We start from the raw sequence: 16,061 nt of genomic DNA, 5'->3' as shown, positions 1-16,061 counted from the left end.
GGCCACAGCCTGATATTCTACTTATTCATTTAGGGGGTAATGACATAGGTCAGATGAAGACTTTAGATTTAATTTTTGAAATTCAACAAACAATCTCATTAGCTTGGCTTTTCCTCATTTAAGAATTGTATTTTCCTAAATTATTCCTCGACTTTGATGGATTGATTCTTTCTACTTACGTCCTTTCGAAAAAAAATCGAAAGCGGGTAAATAGATCTACTGATACGTTTTTAAAGCATCCTTTTGGGTTTAGTTTTCGGCACTTAGAATTGGAGGGTGGTCATTGTGGTTTATACCATGAGGACGGTATTCATTTAGCAGATATTGGGCTTGATATTTGAAACAATGATTTCCAGACTTGCATTGTAAATATTTTAGAAAATGTATTAAACCAATAAAAAACAGCTGCAACCAAAATATTTATCCAATAAAATATTTTATTTCAAATTAATTGCTTGTCTGGGTTTGAATTTATTATATATACAATGTAAAATGCCTTCTGCCTTCTATCCCATGTAAAAAAAAAAGGGGGGGAACCTATTTATAGCCCCCCCCCCCCTTATCTCATGGGATCTGAGGCAGTAGTAATTGTCTTAAATATATCCCAATAGTTTTGAAAATGTAAAAAAAAATTCATAGGCTGGCATGAGTTATCCAATAAAATTATAGAAATTTTAAATTTAATATTCAATAGGTCAGTTAAAAATCAGTTAACCCACCAATGAATGCATGTATACTGCAAAATACCAGTATAAATAGGACTACTGGTTATGGACCGTTGACAGTTGCAAGAAGAAAGTGAAGAGGACAGCTCCCCACCCCCCTCTCCCTTGGCGTGGCTTTTTTATGTGGTTCAGATGTTTGTCTTTGGGGTAAGTTTGTTTTCATTACTCAGAAGAGAGAATATTATTAAGCCTGAGCCATAGTGGCTTGGGTTATTTATTTATTTATTTATTTATTTATCTATACTTTTTAAGTGATGATAAATGAGATGATAAAATTATTTGTAAATATTTTAGAAAATGTATTAAACCAATAAAAACAGCCACAGCCAAAATATTTATCCAATAAAATATTTTATTTCAAATGAATTGCTTGTCTGGTTTTGAATTTATTATATGTAAAATGCCTGCTGCGTTCTATCACATTGGTCTGCATGGCTTTCGTCCCAGAAGGAAGCCTCTTCTAAAGATGATGCACAAGAAAGCCGCAAACAGTTTGTTGAAGACAAGCAGACTAAGGACATTGATTACTGGAACCATGTCCTGTGGTCTGGTGAGACCAAGATAAACTTATTAGGTTCAGATGGTGTCAAGCGTGTGTGGCCGCAGCAAGGTAAGAAGTACAAAGACAAGTGTGTTTTGCCTACAGTCAAACATGGTGGTGGGAGTGTCATGGTCTGGGGCTGCATGAGTGCTGCCGGAACTGGGGAGATATAGTTCATTGAGGGAACCATGAATGCCAATATGAACTGTGACATCCCAAAGCAGAGCATGATCCCCTCCCTTCGGAGACTGGGCCAAAGGGCGGTATTCCAACATAACAAACCCAAACACACCTCCAAAGATGACCACTGCCTTGCTAAGGAAGCTGAGGGTAAAAGTGATGGACTGGCCAAGCATGTCTCCAGACCTAAACCCGAAGTGGAAGGTGGAGGAGCGCAAGGTCTCTAGCATCCACCAGCTCCGTGATGTCATCATCGAGGAGTGGAAGAGGACTCCAGTGGCAACCTGTGAAGCTCTGGTGAACTCCATGCACACGAGGGTTAAGGCAGTGCTGGAAAATAATGGTGGCCACACAAAATATTGATATTTTGGGCCCAATTTGGACATTTTCACTTAGGGGTTTACTCACTTTTGTTGCCAGAGGTTTAGACATTAATGGCTGTGTGAGTTATTTTGAGGGGACAGCAAATTTACACTGTTAAACAAGCTGTACACTCACTACTTTACATTGCAGCAAAGTGTAATTTCGTCAGTGTTGCCACATGAAAAGATATAATAAAATATTTACAAAAATGCGAGGGGTGTTTTCACTTTTGTGAGATACTGTATGTACTGTATGTGTGTGTATGTGTTTTTTCATCTTTGTTATGTTGCAGCCTGATAATATAGTTGTTTAAATTATTATTTTTTTCTCATTAATCTACATTCAGTACCTTACAATGACAAAGTGAAAACAGAATTTTAGAAATGTAAATTTATTAAAAAAGGAAAAAAAACTAATGATCAGATTGACCTTAGTATTCTGACCCTTTGCAGCAACATTTGAAATTTAAGTTCAGGTGCTTCCCTTTCTCTTGATCATTGCTGAGATGTTTCTACACCTTCATTGGAGTCCACTTTTGGTAAATTAAATTGATTGGACATAATTTGGAAAGGCACACATCTCTCTATAAAAGGCCTCACAGCTGACCATGCATACTCTATCAGAGCAAATGTCAAGAGGTCAAAGGAACTGCCTGCAGAGACAGGATTATTGCAAGGCATAGATCTACAAGGCTACAAAAAATTTCTGCTGCTTACAGAAGAAGACTTTGGCACAACCAGGACTCTTCCAAGAGCTGGTCGCTTGGCCAAACTGAGGGGAATCAGGGAGAGGGGCCTTAGTAAGAGAGGTGAAGGGTCGCCTTCCAACATGATGACAATCTTAAGCACACAGCCAAGACAACACAGGAGTGTAGATTAATGAGAAAAAAATGAATTTAAACAACTGCAGTATCAGGCAGAAACATAAATTGAGAAGGGGGCCAGAATACTTTATATTAATCTCATATAGTCTCTTTAAAACTTCTGAAGCTTGAGGCCTCATTTCTGTTTTCTTCTGAAGTACATTTTAACTTATGGCTAGGTACCATGATTTCAAATATCCACTGTGGGCTGATCAATACACACTTACTTATAAGCTGTTTCTTCAGGTGATGGGATAGACTCCTTTGGCCAGTTGATCAGACAGTTGAGAAAAATCAGGCAAGCTAAAGCAGACCAGCCTAACATAATTCCCACAAAGGAGATCCCTGCCTCATATATAAGCTGCAGAAAGAATAATGCAAGAAAATTGTTAATAGTGAATTCCAAGTAAATTGAGAAAGAAAACAGAGCACTCACACATTTACAATGAGATACTTGAAAGCTGTTGCTGCTGTATTGTATACCTCTTCCTGTTTTAAAGTGATCCATGTGATGTGTACTAATAAAATGTGGCTGCACACTAAACACCAACTGTAGTACTAACACTTATACACCAATTTTGATTATCAGTAATATATACTGTATATGTTGTAACATTTTGCTTTTGTCCAGCTCTGTACTGCTGTCTAGAGCTTCTATTTCACCCCAAAAATTACATTTTTAGAAGAATGTTGGACTCTCTCAGTAAGACCCACTTATGCCTATATCACCACCATTTTGTACTAATTGTACATTAGGAATGGTAAGAAGACCTCATTTGTAATATGCAGTTCAGTTTTGGGCACCAGTTCACAAAAATATCAGGGAACTAGAGAAAATGCATAGAAGGCCAACCAAAGTGGCATGGAGGAGCTCAGTTATGAGGAAAGCTTAGAACTGAATGTATTCTCTCTTGAAAAGAGGCGATTAAGGGGGATATGATCAACATGTATAAATGCATACAGTAAGTGGTCCATATAGTGAAATTGGTATAAAGGACAGGAGGGAACTATTTATGCTTGGAGGAAAAGAGATGTAACCCCCACATACAGAAAGGCTTCTTTCTTCACAGTACGAGCTGTGGAAATGTGGAATAGACTCCTTCAATGACTAGTTTTGGCCAGCTCAGTAGATTGCTTTTAAAAAGACCCAGATGCATTCCTAAATGCACAAAATATAACTGGATACTAACATTTATTTATAGGTAATAACACCAGGTTTAGTTGATCCAGGGAATATCCAATTGCCTCCTAGGGTATCAGGAACAAACTACCCCCCCCCCAGTGGAGGGAATCATGCTTTTATTTTATTTGCCTTCCTCTGGGTCAATTGTAGGTATAGGGTTCTGTATACAGAGGTTTATATAAGTTTATTTTTTTCTATTGGTTGAACTAGATGGACTAGTGTTTGTTTTTTGTTTTTTTTCAACCTAACTATGTAATTATGTAAGTGCCATCGTTCACTTCAAGTGTCCAGAATTTGGACGAACTTACTTTGAGGGCTGGAAATGTTATGGCAGATGATGCATAAGATCCAATCATTAGAGACATCATGGTAGAACGTAGGTTGCCAAACATATTTGGCAGCTGCAAAATAAAATTGTAAGATTTATTCAGCAAAAAAAAATATTTTTTTTGCAACTTTTCTTCCATCGCTACCCCTCAAAGGAACTGGGCAATCATATACAGTACCCAGACACCAAACTGTCAATTGTTACCATACATTGATAAATGGACAAGAATTACAATATGTCAGTAGCAAACAGCCACTTGATACAACATGCAGGCAACAATGAGCAATTGTGAAAAAACATGAAAAACAAACAGGCAATTGTGACAATATATGAGCAACTCCCTTGGCACCAATTCAGCCATCTTCCCTAAGCAAAACTCCCCCCCACATCCCTCCATCTCCAAAGAAAATAAATCCCCCCTCATTTCTCCTCAGCAAAATTATTATCTTTCCCTTCCTTCAGAAAAAAATTTACCTTACCCCCAAAACCATTTACTAGACCTTAACCACCTCAATACTGGGCATTTTCACCCCCTTCCTGCCCAAGCCATTTTTCAGCTTTCAGCGCTGTCGCACTTTGAATTACAATTGCGCGTTCATGCTACGCTGCACCCTAATGAAATTTTTATAATTTTTTCCCCACAAATTGTGCTTTCTTATGGTGGTATTCGATCACCTCTGCGGTTATTATTTATTGCGCTATAACAAAAGAAGTATGACAAGTTTGAAAAAAACACAATACTTTTTACTTTTTGCGATAATAAATATCCAATTTTTTTTTTTTTAAACAAACTTTTTCCTCAGTTTAGGCCGATATATGTATTCTTTTACATATTTTTGGTAAAAAAAAAAAATCGCAATAAGCGTATATTGATTGGTTTGCGCAAAAGTTATAGCGTCTACAAAATAGGGCATAGATTTATAGCATTTTTATTTATTTATTTATTTTTTACTAGTCATGGCGGCGATCTGCGATTTTTATTGTGACTGCGATATTGAAGCGGACATATCAGAAACTTTTGACACATTTTTGGGATCATTCACATTTATACAGTGATCCGTGCTATAAAAATGCATTGATTACTGTGTAAATGTGACTGGCAGGGAAGGGTTTAACACTAGGGGGTGATCGAGGGGTTAATGTGTGTCCTAGGGAGGTGATTCTAACTGTGGGGGGAGGGAACTGACTGGGGGAGGTGACCGATCGGTGTCCCTGTGTACAAGGGACACACCATCGGTCTCCTCTCCTCTGACAGGACGTGGATCTGTGTGTTTACATACACACAGATCCACCGTCCTGCTCGGTTACTGGGCAATCACGGGTGCCCGGCGGACATCGCGGCCCCCGGGCACGTGCATCGGGTCCCCAGTGACACGGCGGGCCCCCTAGTGGCTCGGGAAGGCAATCACGCCATATGAGGTCTACCCAGAAGTGGTTAAAGTATGGAAAACAACCTATTCAATTTAAAATAGAAATGCAAAATGTCTGTATATAATATACTGTGTGTTTGTGTGTGTGTGTGTGTGTGTGTGTATATATATATATATATATATATATATACTTATGGTTGAAGCCCTATGGCTGATACGGATATGGCCAACATTTAGACTTAACATAACACTTACAACATGAAATGGACCTGAAGTGTGCCCTGGTCTGATGGAAGGTATACAAAAATAAGGGGGCATACTCAAGGTTTAGAAATGGATGTTGTGAAGAGAAATGAATTTGAGAAATGCCCTGAAAAGGGGATGGGAGGGTGGGTATAGCGCACAGGAAACCGGCGAAGCACAGGCGAACGGGCTGGTTAAATACCCCCCAGGCTCCTCCCATAAATTCAGGTCACCATGCTGGCCTTTTTACTTATGGTTAAAGCCCTATGGCTGATATGGTTATGGGCAACATTTAGACTTAACATAAGACTTACAGCATGAAATGGACCTGAAGTGTGCCCTGGTCTAATGGACGGTATACCAAAATATGGGGGCAAAAACATTCAGATAGGGGTATAGTTTTTATTAGCTTCAGTTTATTTATTGAGCAAGTTTGGTGAATGCCTGTGCCATCTCCACTTGAGGATTGGGGATGTACCGGGCGAAGCAGGTAGATTTCCACCTGCCTTGTCTCTTAATGATGTGGTCTGGGACCCCATGGCGGGATGCAGCCGAGGCTGCTCCAATGCTGAAGGAGTGACCGGAGTACTGGCTGGGGTTGAGGTGTAGGTTGCAAATAAGAATCCTTACGTGTTTCACAAACTGGCAGGCACTCAAGGGTTTGACTGGAAAAGGCAGAAGGGGACTAGAGTCCGACTGTTCGGGCAGGAGTGACAATAGGCGATTGACTATGGTAACTGGACACCGGATATTGTTGGTTTTATAGAGGTGGATGTCTACCCCGGAGCCTGCCTGCTGGGTTTTAGAAACTGCAAGGTGGAGAACGAAATGGTCTTGGTAGCAAACCAAGCGACGTCTACGTAACACTTGGCCGGTGGGGTTGCTGCAGGTGAACTCGCTAGGCCGCAAGAACCCGTAGTAGGCTAGGTATATGGCCGCTTGTAGGACCAGGCTGGGGAGAAGACCAAATGAAGAGGTAGTCAGGATGGTGGACATATCCCTGTAGATAGCACTTGTTATAGGCAGACGTTTGGCATTGACTATTGGTTGTTGTTTCTGGATGCTGCGTAGGATAGCTCGGATCGCATAGGATGCGAACAAGGATGGTTTTGCAGGATCTCGTAGAGCCTGAAAATGTTGGATGCCGGCTAAGTATAGCTGGATAGTATTATGGGATAGGGCCAACTGAGTATGGCAATAGGGGATAAGAGTCAGTGTGTGCTTGGTGTCTGTTGTTGTTTTCTCGGAGCAGTGTCCAAGGAATTTGTTAAATGCGTTCCAAGCTGTATGGTAAGCTTTGAGCGTGTTGTGGGACAGTGACTGGTTGATGAGCTGGGTCGCTCTGTGTAGATGCTGTTCTAGTCCAGGGTCAGCTGAGACCAAGTGGGGATAGGGGCTGACACTCGATCGGCTCTGGGAATCTGCTGAAAAAAGGAGGTGTAGTTCAATCGTGTCAGTGCGTCTGCTGCGAGGTTGCACTTGCCCAGAATAAATGAACTGTGGATATTAAATTGATGTTGTAAAGACAGTTGTACCAGCCTGCGCAGGAAGGACATAACTGAGAGGGACTTGGACCTGCCTTTGTTAATAATATCTGCCGTGGCCTGGTTGTCAGTGGTGAAGGCCACGTTTTGTCCTGTCCCGATATGACCCCAGAGCTGGGCGGCTGCCACTATAGGGTAGAGCTCAAAGAGAGAGGATTTTCGGGTAAAGCCAGGAATTAAAAGTATCTCAGAAGGCCAGGGTCCTGCGAACCAATGGTGGCCAAAAATTGCAGCGAAGCCAGTGGAGGCTGCGGCATCTGTCACTATCTGTTCCAAGTGGAAAGGAACTCATCCCACATAGATAGGTCCGCCACTGCCGCCGTGTCCAAGTTGAGGATCTCATCAGGGTCCTGTGCTTGTGAGAGAAAGACCAGGAGACGTGACACAAAGGAGCGACCCTGGGGGATGATCCGCATAGCGAAATTAAGCATTCCTAACAGGGATTGCAGCTGCTTCTTGGTACACCCCCTAGTAAGGGTGAAATCTCAGAGGACTGTCCTGATGTGGTCAGTTTGTGAAGGGGAAGGCTGGCCTGCATGGAGCAAGTGTCTAGGTTGACTCCGATGAAGGTAATGGTGTGTGCTGGACCGTCAACTTTATGTTCAGCAATGGAAACATTGAGATTCCCTAATATGACTCTCAGTTTGTCGAGGTCTCCTGGGGGCACACTGGGCTGTTCAATTAACAAGAAGTCGTCCAGGTAATGGATGACTTCCTGACACTGAGCTTTATGTAACAGTATCCAGGTGAGGGACTGCACGAAGATGTCAAAGAGCCAGGGACTACTTTTCGAGCCAAAAGTCACTTTAGTGGTGAAATAGTATGCCTCTTTCCACTTAATGCCATGCCAGCACCAAAGGGATGGGTGGATAGGCAGGAGCTTGAAGGCGTCCGAGATGTCAGCCTTAGAGAGCCAGGCGCCTGTGCCCGCTCTGATGATAGCTTGAATTGCCATGTCTACGGAGGCGTACTTCAGGGAGAACTCCTCAGAGGGGATTAGGGAATTGAGGCTGGGAATGTGGGAAAAATGAGGCACAGACAGGTCGTACACCAGACGTCATTTATTTGAGAACTTGCCCTTGACAAGCCCAATAGGGTTGACTCTCCAAGTACTGAAAGGGGGCTGAGTGAAGGGACCTATGATGAAGTCTCGCTCCAGTTCGGCCTGTAAGAGCTGGTCTATGGCCTGCTCGTCAGTGGCCGCTGAGCGGAGGTTCCTGCATTCGTAGGTAGTGTGGGGCAGAGACATGAGGCCGGTGTGAAATCCTGCTGTGAATCCCTGGATAAGGAAGGTCGCCAGGGAGGGAGTGGGGTGTCAAGTGAGGTAGAGCCCCAGCCACAGGACATTAACTCAGCATAGTCATGATTTCTTTTGTTGCTTGACCTCGTATAAATTCTTCGGATGTGCCCTGTGGCATAGGGTGCAGATGTGAAGCAGACGGCATTGGCTGAAGTTGCACGAGCCATAGTTAAAATTGTTGCAGATAGCTGCTCCTCCTACGCCCTAACAGGGCACCCAAACTTGTCCACCTGAGGCATCTGTATAGGGGCCGACGGGCCTTGAACTGCACCGGAGGTGGAGGGGAACTGGAAGGGGCGACTGACTGTCGCATTGGCGCACCAGGTAGCGGTGTGTGTAGAGGACTGGCAGATAGCGCACAGTGGTGAGCATAAGCCGGCAAAGTGACGGCAGAACAGCTCTGTGTCCATGAGGCTCCAATTGGTGCTTATCTGAAATTGTGTGAGCCTGGCTGCTGCCTTAGCGGAGAAGGAGCGATGATAATCGTAGAATGAGAAGCCTCCATACTTATAGCCCAGGTCTACGACAGTGTGAAGATATAAGTCCAGCTGTTCCCTCCCGCTGGGAGAAGCTGAGCATAGGACATCCCTCAGCATGCCGAAGGCCAATGTAAATTCTGGGACGGACCATTTACGGTTGAGCCTGGGATCTTTGGCCTTAAGGACCACTGACACATCTCCCCAGGTGTAAGACTTGTTCTCTGCCAGATCGTGGACCGAAATGAGGAGAGAGGCAAGGTTGATGTCCTTGCCATCCAGGATGTCCTTCTTAATGCTGGCTGGAACCAAATGGGATGGATAGACAATGGGACTCCACCCTGTGGTACCTGCAGGAAGGGGTGTCAGAACTTGAACTGTGGTCAGATTAGGAATAGCAGTGGCCGGGCGAGCCTCCAAAAGTGCAACTTGGACATCCGTGACCGTGGTAGACAGAGATGATACCATGGTGTGGCGTTGCGAGATGGCAGAGGATATTGATTGGAGGGATGCCTGCTGGGTGCTGGGTGCTGGGCCCTGCTACGGCTGGCGGAGGGAAGAGGAGCCTGAAGAGCTCGGCCATCCTGGCTGTGGCGGGGAAAGGCACACCCCTGCGCTTCAGTTCTGCTGTCAATTTGGGGATGGTCCATCCCCTGAGGGACTGCACACTGCCGCTCTCTGAGACCGGAGAAGGTGACAGAGGGGCCGTGAGGTCTTCACTGCCGACCTGAGACATGGCTCTGGGTGACTTGTGCCCTAGATATGATGTCCTGTCTTTGGGTTCGAAAGTTGGTCGACCAGAACCTAATGAGGGTGACATTAAAATCAAGTTTGCTTCTTTTCCTAAAATAGGCTTACATACCCAGGCCATGCTTTTTTTTTTTTTTTGGGTGGTGTTTTTTTTTTTTACCTGGGGGGAATATCGTCCAACCTGGTGCAGGGTGGACCTACTGAACTTGACTGACCTGGAGGAGAAATGAAAGTTGACAACTGGTAAAGGGTTTGACTACCTAACATGGAGAAGTGATTTGTAATGTGTTTAAGCGACCGTTGCATGAATTTGAGATAAAATGAGTGAAATGTTTATACCTTGATGGAGGCACAAATCGATGGGTCGCGACTGCGACAAACTTATGAATCGAACTATGAGGCAAGGAAATTAATGAAATGTTTGCCTTAGAGTGAAATTAATAAAAACGTCTTGCCATGACAAAGGCACAAATCGGTCGTGCCGCAGCTGCGACTGACAGCGACCCAGACTCTGGAGCATGTATTGAAATGAGGCAAAAAAAGAAACCCTAATGCCCACCGGAACGAATCGGTGCATCTTGGATGCGACTGGATTCGGATCGGAGCGCGGTATGTAACAGTGAAATGAATGAAATGTTTTGCCCTGACAAAGGAAAAAAAAAATATATAAAAAAATGACAACGACCAGATTCTGGAACATGTACTGAAATGAGGCCAAAGACAACTGGGGCACACCGGAATGAATCAGTGCATCACGGATGCTACTGGATTCGAATCGGAGTTCTGTATGTGGCAGTGAAATAAAACTGATTGCCATGACATATCGGAACGTGATACGTGACAGTGAAATGAGTAAAATGTTTGCCATGACAGAGGCACGAATCGGTAGTGCCACTGTTGCGACTGACAACGAACCGGACTCTGGAGCATGTACTGAAATGAGGCTGAAAAATACCTGGGGCACGCCGGTACGAATTGGTGCATCTTGGATGCGACCGGATTTGTATCGGAACGTAATACGTGACAGTGAAATGATGTGCCATGACAGAGACATGAATCGGTGAGCCGCAACCTGCGACTGACAACGAACGTGACTCTGGAGCATGTACTGAAATGAGGCCGTAAACAACTGGGGCACACCGGAACTAATCGGTGCATCGTGGATGTGACTGGATTTGAATCGAAGCGCGGCATGTGAGTGTGAAATGATTGAAATGGTTTGAAATTTTTTTAAATGTTTTGCATTGGTTTAGCCTTGATATGACACCGATCGGTGTACAGAAAATTTGTGAGTGACATCGATTTGTTTGTGGAGCATAAAACAGTGAGACACGCCTAAACGAAGCGGTGTCTTCGCGTCGGTGTGAGGTACGTAAAACGGAGAAATGTTTGGTATGAGAACATTGCGAATGCTTGGCAGACGTTGCGGCTATGTGTAGGGTTTTATGAATGATTCGTAAGTTTGATATCGAGGTTTAGTAACAAGATATCTAACAATGCGTGAAATGAAAAAACCGAAAACTCTACCTGCGACAGCCGAGCCAGACGCGTTGTACAAAACTGCGAACAAAGCCAAGAGCCTCGAAAAACTTTGAACGCGGGAACTCACGGACGCTGAGTTTTCGAAGAGTCGACCTAGTGACTTGGTATCGCACACATGAAACCAACGAAGAGCACAGGCGAACGGGCTGGTTAAATACCCCCCGGGCTCCTCCCATAAATTCAGGCCACCATACTGGCGTTCTTACATCTATAGATATATATAATTTATTTAGAAGTGTTTATATAATTTCTGTTCTCAGCTCCATAGGGGTTTAAGACTGATTGCCTTCCTCCCTCGGATAAATGTCAGGTCAATATTCTACCCATTGCTAGGGTGCAGATGCCTCTCCTTTTTTCCTGCATTGCAAGACCTATTGTAACTACTTTAAGTATGGTGTCACATTAGCCTACATGGTAAGGAAAATAATCTATAGCTGTTTTAGACTTGAAACAGTTAATTTGTCCAAGACTGGAAGATCCAATAAAATCAGCCCAAGATCTGACCTTTTGATTCTATAAATTATATTATCTCCAAGAACCTCAAATTTTAATTTCAAGTTCTGCAGATAAGGCTGGCCAAACAAGGTTCCTGCTGAACCAGCTGAGATTCAAACCATTAATGGGCAGGCTGAATGCACCAAGTTGATCGATCGATAGACTTGGGTACAACCAGCCTGCTGGATTCTCGTGCGATTATCACTAGCGGCTGCTATAGCTGGCCACTAGCAATAATCACTGTGCTCTCCCAGCGGGGACAGCTTCCTCTGCTGGGAGAAGACAATTGCTCGGTGGGAGGGATTCCCCTGTCAACACTGTCTGTGTTGATGGGGGAATCGCGCAAATTTCAACCTGTGGTTGCAGGAAAGAAATTTGCACCGTGTATGGCCAGCCTAATTATTGCAAAAATCTATGTCAATCAGAAAGAAATTGGATATATTTGACCTTAATATAAGGTGTTCCAGGAAAGAAGTCTTTGCTGTCAAAAGAAACATTAAAACAAGACTAATTTGCCATTGAACATAGGCCTTTTGGAACAAGGGTTTGTGAAATGATGAATCAAAGATAGCATGTACAAAAACAATAGACATGTTTGGCGCAATAAAAAAGAATGAGAAAAAACTCATACCAACTGCGAGGTTGCCTTCTTGTTTCAACACCTGGGCAGTTTACATTCATTGGGTAAACTATAAATTCTGTTTTATCAAAGTGATGAGAATGTGAGGCCATCTGTCCAAAAGTTGAACTGGAAATGGATCTTTCAACACAATAATGAATTGAAGTATATTAGCAAATCCACCAAGGAATATCTCAAGTAGAAAAAGGAGGGTTTTAGCTGGCCTAGTTAAATCCTCTATTTTGGATTCCATTAAAATATTGTGGGGGAATTTGAAAAGGGTAATTCATGCAAGGAACAAAGGTCTTGCAATGGATTCAATTTTGCATGGTGATGTGGTCCAAAATTTCACAAAGTCTATGTCAGAGACTGGTGGGCAGTTATGCAAAATGCCTACAAGTTATTTTCTGCTAAAGGGGACGAGTGTCTCGCAAGGAGCAATGAAAAATTCTGTTTTGGATTTATACATCTCCCGGGCTCTTTTCTTATACCATTTGAGACCTCTGATCCACTCCGGGTTATGCAACGCTCCCAGTCACTGCTTTGCAGCCTGGGGAGCAGACAGGTCTTGTTTGTTAAAGCTAAATGTTGGTAAAAACTACAAAACTGAGTATGTGGAGGGTGACAACGCATTATGTTTGGGCAGCCTGATGGTTAAGACTGATGATGTGTATTAAAATCTTGAGACACAGTCTGTACCTGGACTGACTGAAAATGGAGGAGATAGTAAAAAACTGTTGGTGTTGTGTAATACAGCACTGCAGCAAGTAAACACCAGCCAGTGAATCAGAGAGACTATCATGATTTGGAGCCTGCCGATGCTGTGGATTATGACAAAGTCAAATACTGGCACAGTTGGGTGGTACGTTGGCAGTACGAGCACAGTGAATCAGCAGCTGATCCTTCCAAGGTGAGAAATATCCACGATCAAAGATGTTTGATCTCATCTAGCTTGGCTGCAACTGGAGTCTGTGCAACACTATAAAATACAATATTTTTTATTATTATTCCATCAAGACAGAGGGCGTTCAATATATAAATAGGTTGATGTGTTTCAGCCCCCACAGGGGCCTTAGTCATAACTACTAAGGCCCCTGTGAGGTTTGAAACGTGTCAACCTGTTTGTATATTGAATTTCCTCTATGTCTTGATGGAATAATAAAGAAGATTGGATTTTATACCTTGTTGCCGGACCTTTGTATGTTTTTTTATGCTATGCTACAGATTGTGCAACTGTTATCCGCGCACTGATAATTATTTTTCCAGCAATCTCATCACTTTATTTTGGTAGCCACACCGGATTTGTTTAATGTAACTGGAGCCCCTGTCTGGGGATAGATAGTGATGCGTGTAGCCATGGATCGTTACCTAAGGTCAATACCTATCTCCCTGCAAAAATGAGTCACGGGGACCCCAAGTCAGTTGATAATCTTATAAAGCTCATTGAGAGGTACTTTGCAGCTAAGAACATCTCTACAACTCCATGGCCTCCCCCGCCCCCCAAAGTCAAAGCACCTCCCCCTGCAACCGGCAAGACTGTTTCAGGGAAAGTGGATTGTAAACATGGCAAGCAGATGAGGGGAGAAACTATTATGTTGGGTTTGGAGACTGGCATCCCAAACCAGGAAGGCTGTTGCCTGCTAGCAGACCTAACTGGGGAAATAGTAAATGTTTCTGTATCCAGGAACTTGGACATGTGGCAGTAAACTGCTAACTACCTGATTAGCCTGTGCATCATGACTTGTTTTTAAGGGATAGACTGCAGTCTTTGCCACTGTGTGCACTGCAGTGCCAGTAATGGGAAAGCACATTTGCCAAATGATGGTGAATGAGTGAAGTATATTATGGCTCGCTAAACTCGGGAAGTTTGGTTATGTTGGTTAAAGTTGATGTGATTGCACCTGTGGACTTCCACACTAGAAAGATTGCTATAATCTGTGTGCAAAAGGTAGGAAGGTGAAATCTTCATTTAGACTGTGGGGTCTTTTTGGCTTCCACTTGAAGCAGCTTCTCATTCAAGCCTCCTTTCCTTGATTCAATTTTAATATCCTGTATAACCCAAAATTGTTGACACTCCGGTTTTCCATCATGTTTCACCTAGACATGCCTTGATACAGCCTTCTCTCTTAGCTGAATAATCATTTTTCCTACATAGAAGACAGGAAGGGATAACTTGCTTCATATTCAGTACCACCCCACTGGAGCTGCAGTTGTAAAACATAATCCTGATGTTATTGCCATTTTTAGGGTTAGCAAATTTTTTTTATTGTAGGTACAAAAGCACATGCCTTACAATGGCCACATCGGAGCCTTTAGGTTTTTCTGAAAACCAGGATTCTGGTTGTGCTTTTACTGCCACATTATCAAAATGGCTATGCACCAAACTGTTCTTCAGATTTTTTGCTGTCTGATATGTTATTAATGGGGCTTTATCTAGGATCTCTTTATGAGTCTTTTCATCTAGCAGCACTGGCCATTTCTCAAATATTGAAGGTTTTATCTGATTGCCTTGAGTAGGTCCCAAACAATCATACTGTTTCTTTACTTTTTTACTTTACTCTTCTTGTTTACCAACATAGAGTTTCTAGATTTTTCATGGACTCTCTTGAATAATCTAAATAAACCCGCTTAAAATGGCCACATTCAGAAACTCTTCTGAACAGTGCTTCTCAAAATCTTGTTGCGAAGAGAAATTCTGCCTTGCCTGCATAATTTGTCCAGTTAGAATGCCTCTTTTTAAAGAATTTGGATGATGGCTATTCCAATGTAATAAGCTGTTTATAGATGTAGGTTTCCTATACATAGTTGTTTTGTATTTTCGCCAAAAAGTTAATTGAATCCTCATAAGTTTCACTACTGAAAACATTCCAATCTCATTGTTATTCAACTTCTCCACAAACTGTTTGAAAGATGGAGGGGTCTCTTTCCAAATTATGTGAAAATATATAAACTAAATGTATGTGCTTGCGCTAATAGTGTATCCAGAAAATATATATAATACAAAATGCAGCTGCTATACACAAATTGCTAATCACTTGGGAAACATAAATATAAATATAGCACTTGCAAATACAATGGTTGAAAATAAAATAGATGATGAACAAACAAAGTCCAAATAAAGTGACTAAAGGTGCTCCAATCCAAAGTGAAGGAAATATAAGGTGCTTCAGAAATATTCAGGTGTGCAACACCCCCTCATGTATCCCCACTCACCAGATCAGAACGCCCCCCAGCTTTTCAGTCTGGTGGGTCACTTAAGGCTTGGTAAAGATATCCTGGGATGGCAGATAGTTCCATTCTTTTTTACTTCTGGGTACCTGTTCTCTGGCTGAGAAATTTCGTAAAGGAATTCTGGACCTGATGACTTGACACCATATCCGCCATCCCAGGATATCTTTACCAAACCTTAATTGACCCACCAGACTGAAAAGCTGGGGGTCGTTCTGATCTAGTGAGTGTGGATACATGAGGGGGTGCTGCACACCTGAATATTTCTGAAGCACCTTATATTTCCTTCACTTTGGATTAGAGCACCTTTAG

General features: G+C 42.8%; 1 protein-coding gene across 1 annotated transcript in view; it reads right to left on the bottom strand.

Moving 5' to 3' along the window:
• The window catches only part of SLC43A1 (solute carrier family 43 member 1), a 639,315-nt gene that overhangs the window by 233,258 nt on the left and 389,996 nt on the right, over positions 1-16,061 (bottom strand). Inside the window, exons 6-7 of the mRNA XM_073596982.1 lie at positions 4,163-4,255; positions 2,899-3,032 (exon numbers count right to left, since the gene is read on the bottom strand). Of these exons, the coding sequence (XP_073453083.1) occupies positions 2,899-3,032; positions 4,163-4,255 (227 nt within the window). The remainder of the gene's footprint in view (positions 1-2,898; positions 3,033-4,162; positions 4,256-16,061) is intronic.

This window comes from Aquarana catesbeiana, linkage group LG08, assembly GCF_042186555.1.
Source record: "Aquarana catesbeiana isolate 2022-GZ linkage group LG08, ASM4218655v1, whole genome shotgun sequence".
NCBI lineage: Eukaryota > Metazoa > Chordata > Amphibia > Anura > Ranidae > Aquarana > Aquarana catesbeiana.
Note: the sequence above shows the minus strand (reverse complement) of the source record. Positions and strands in the feature narration are given on the sequence as shown.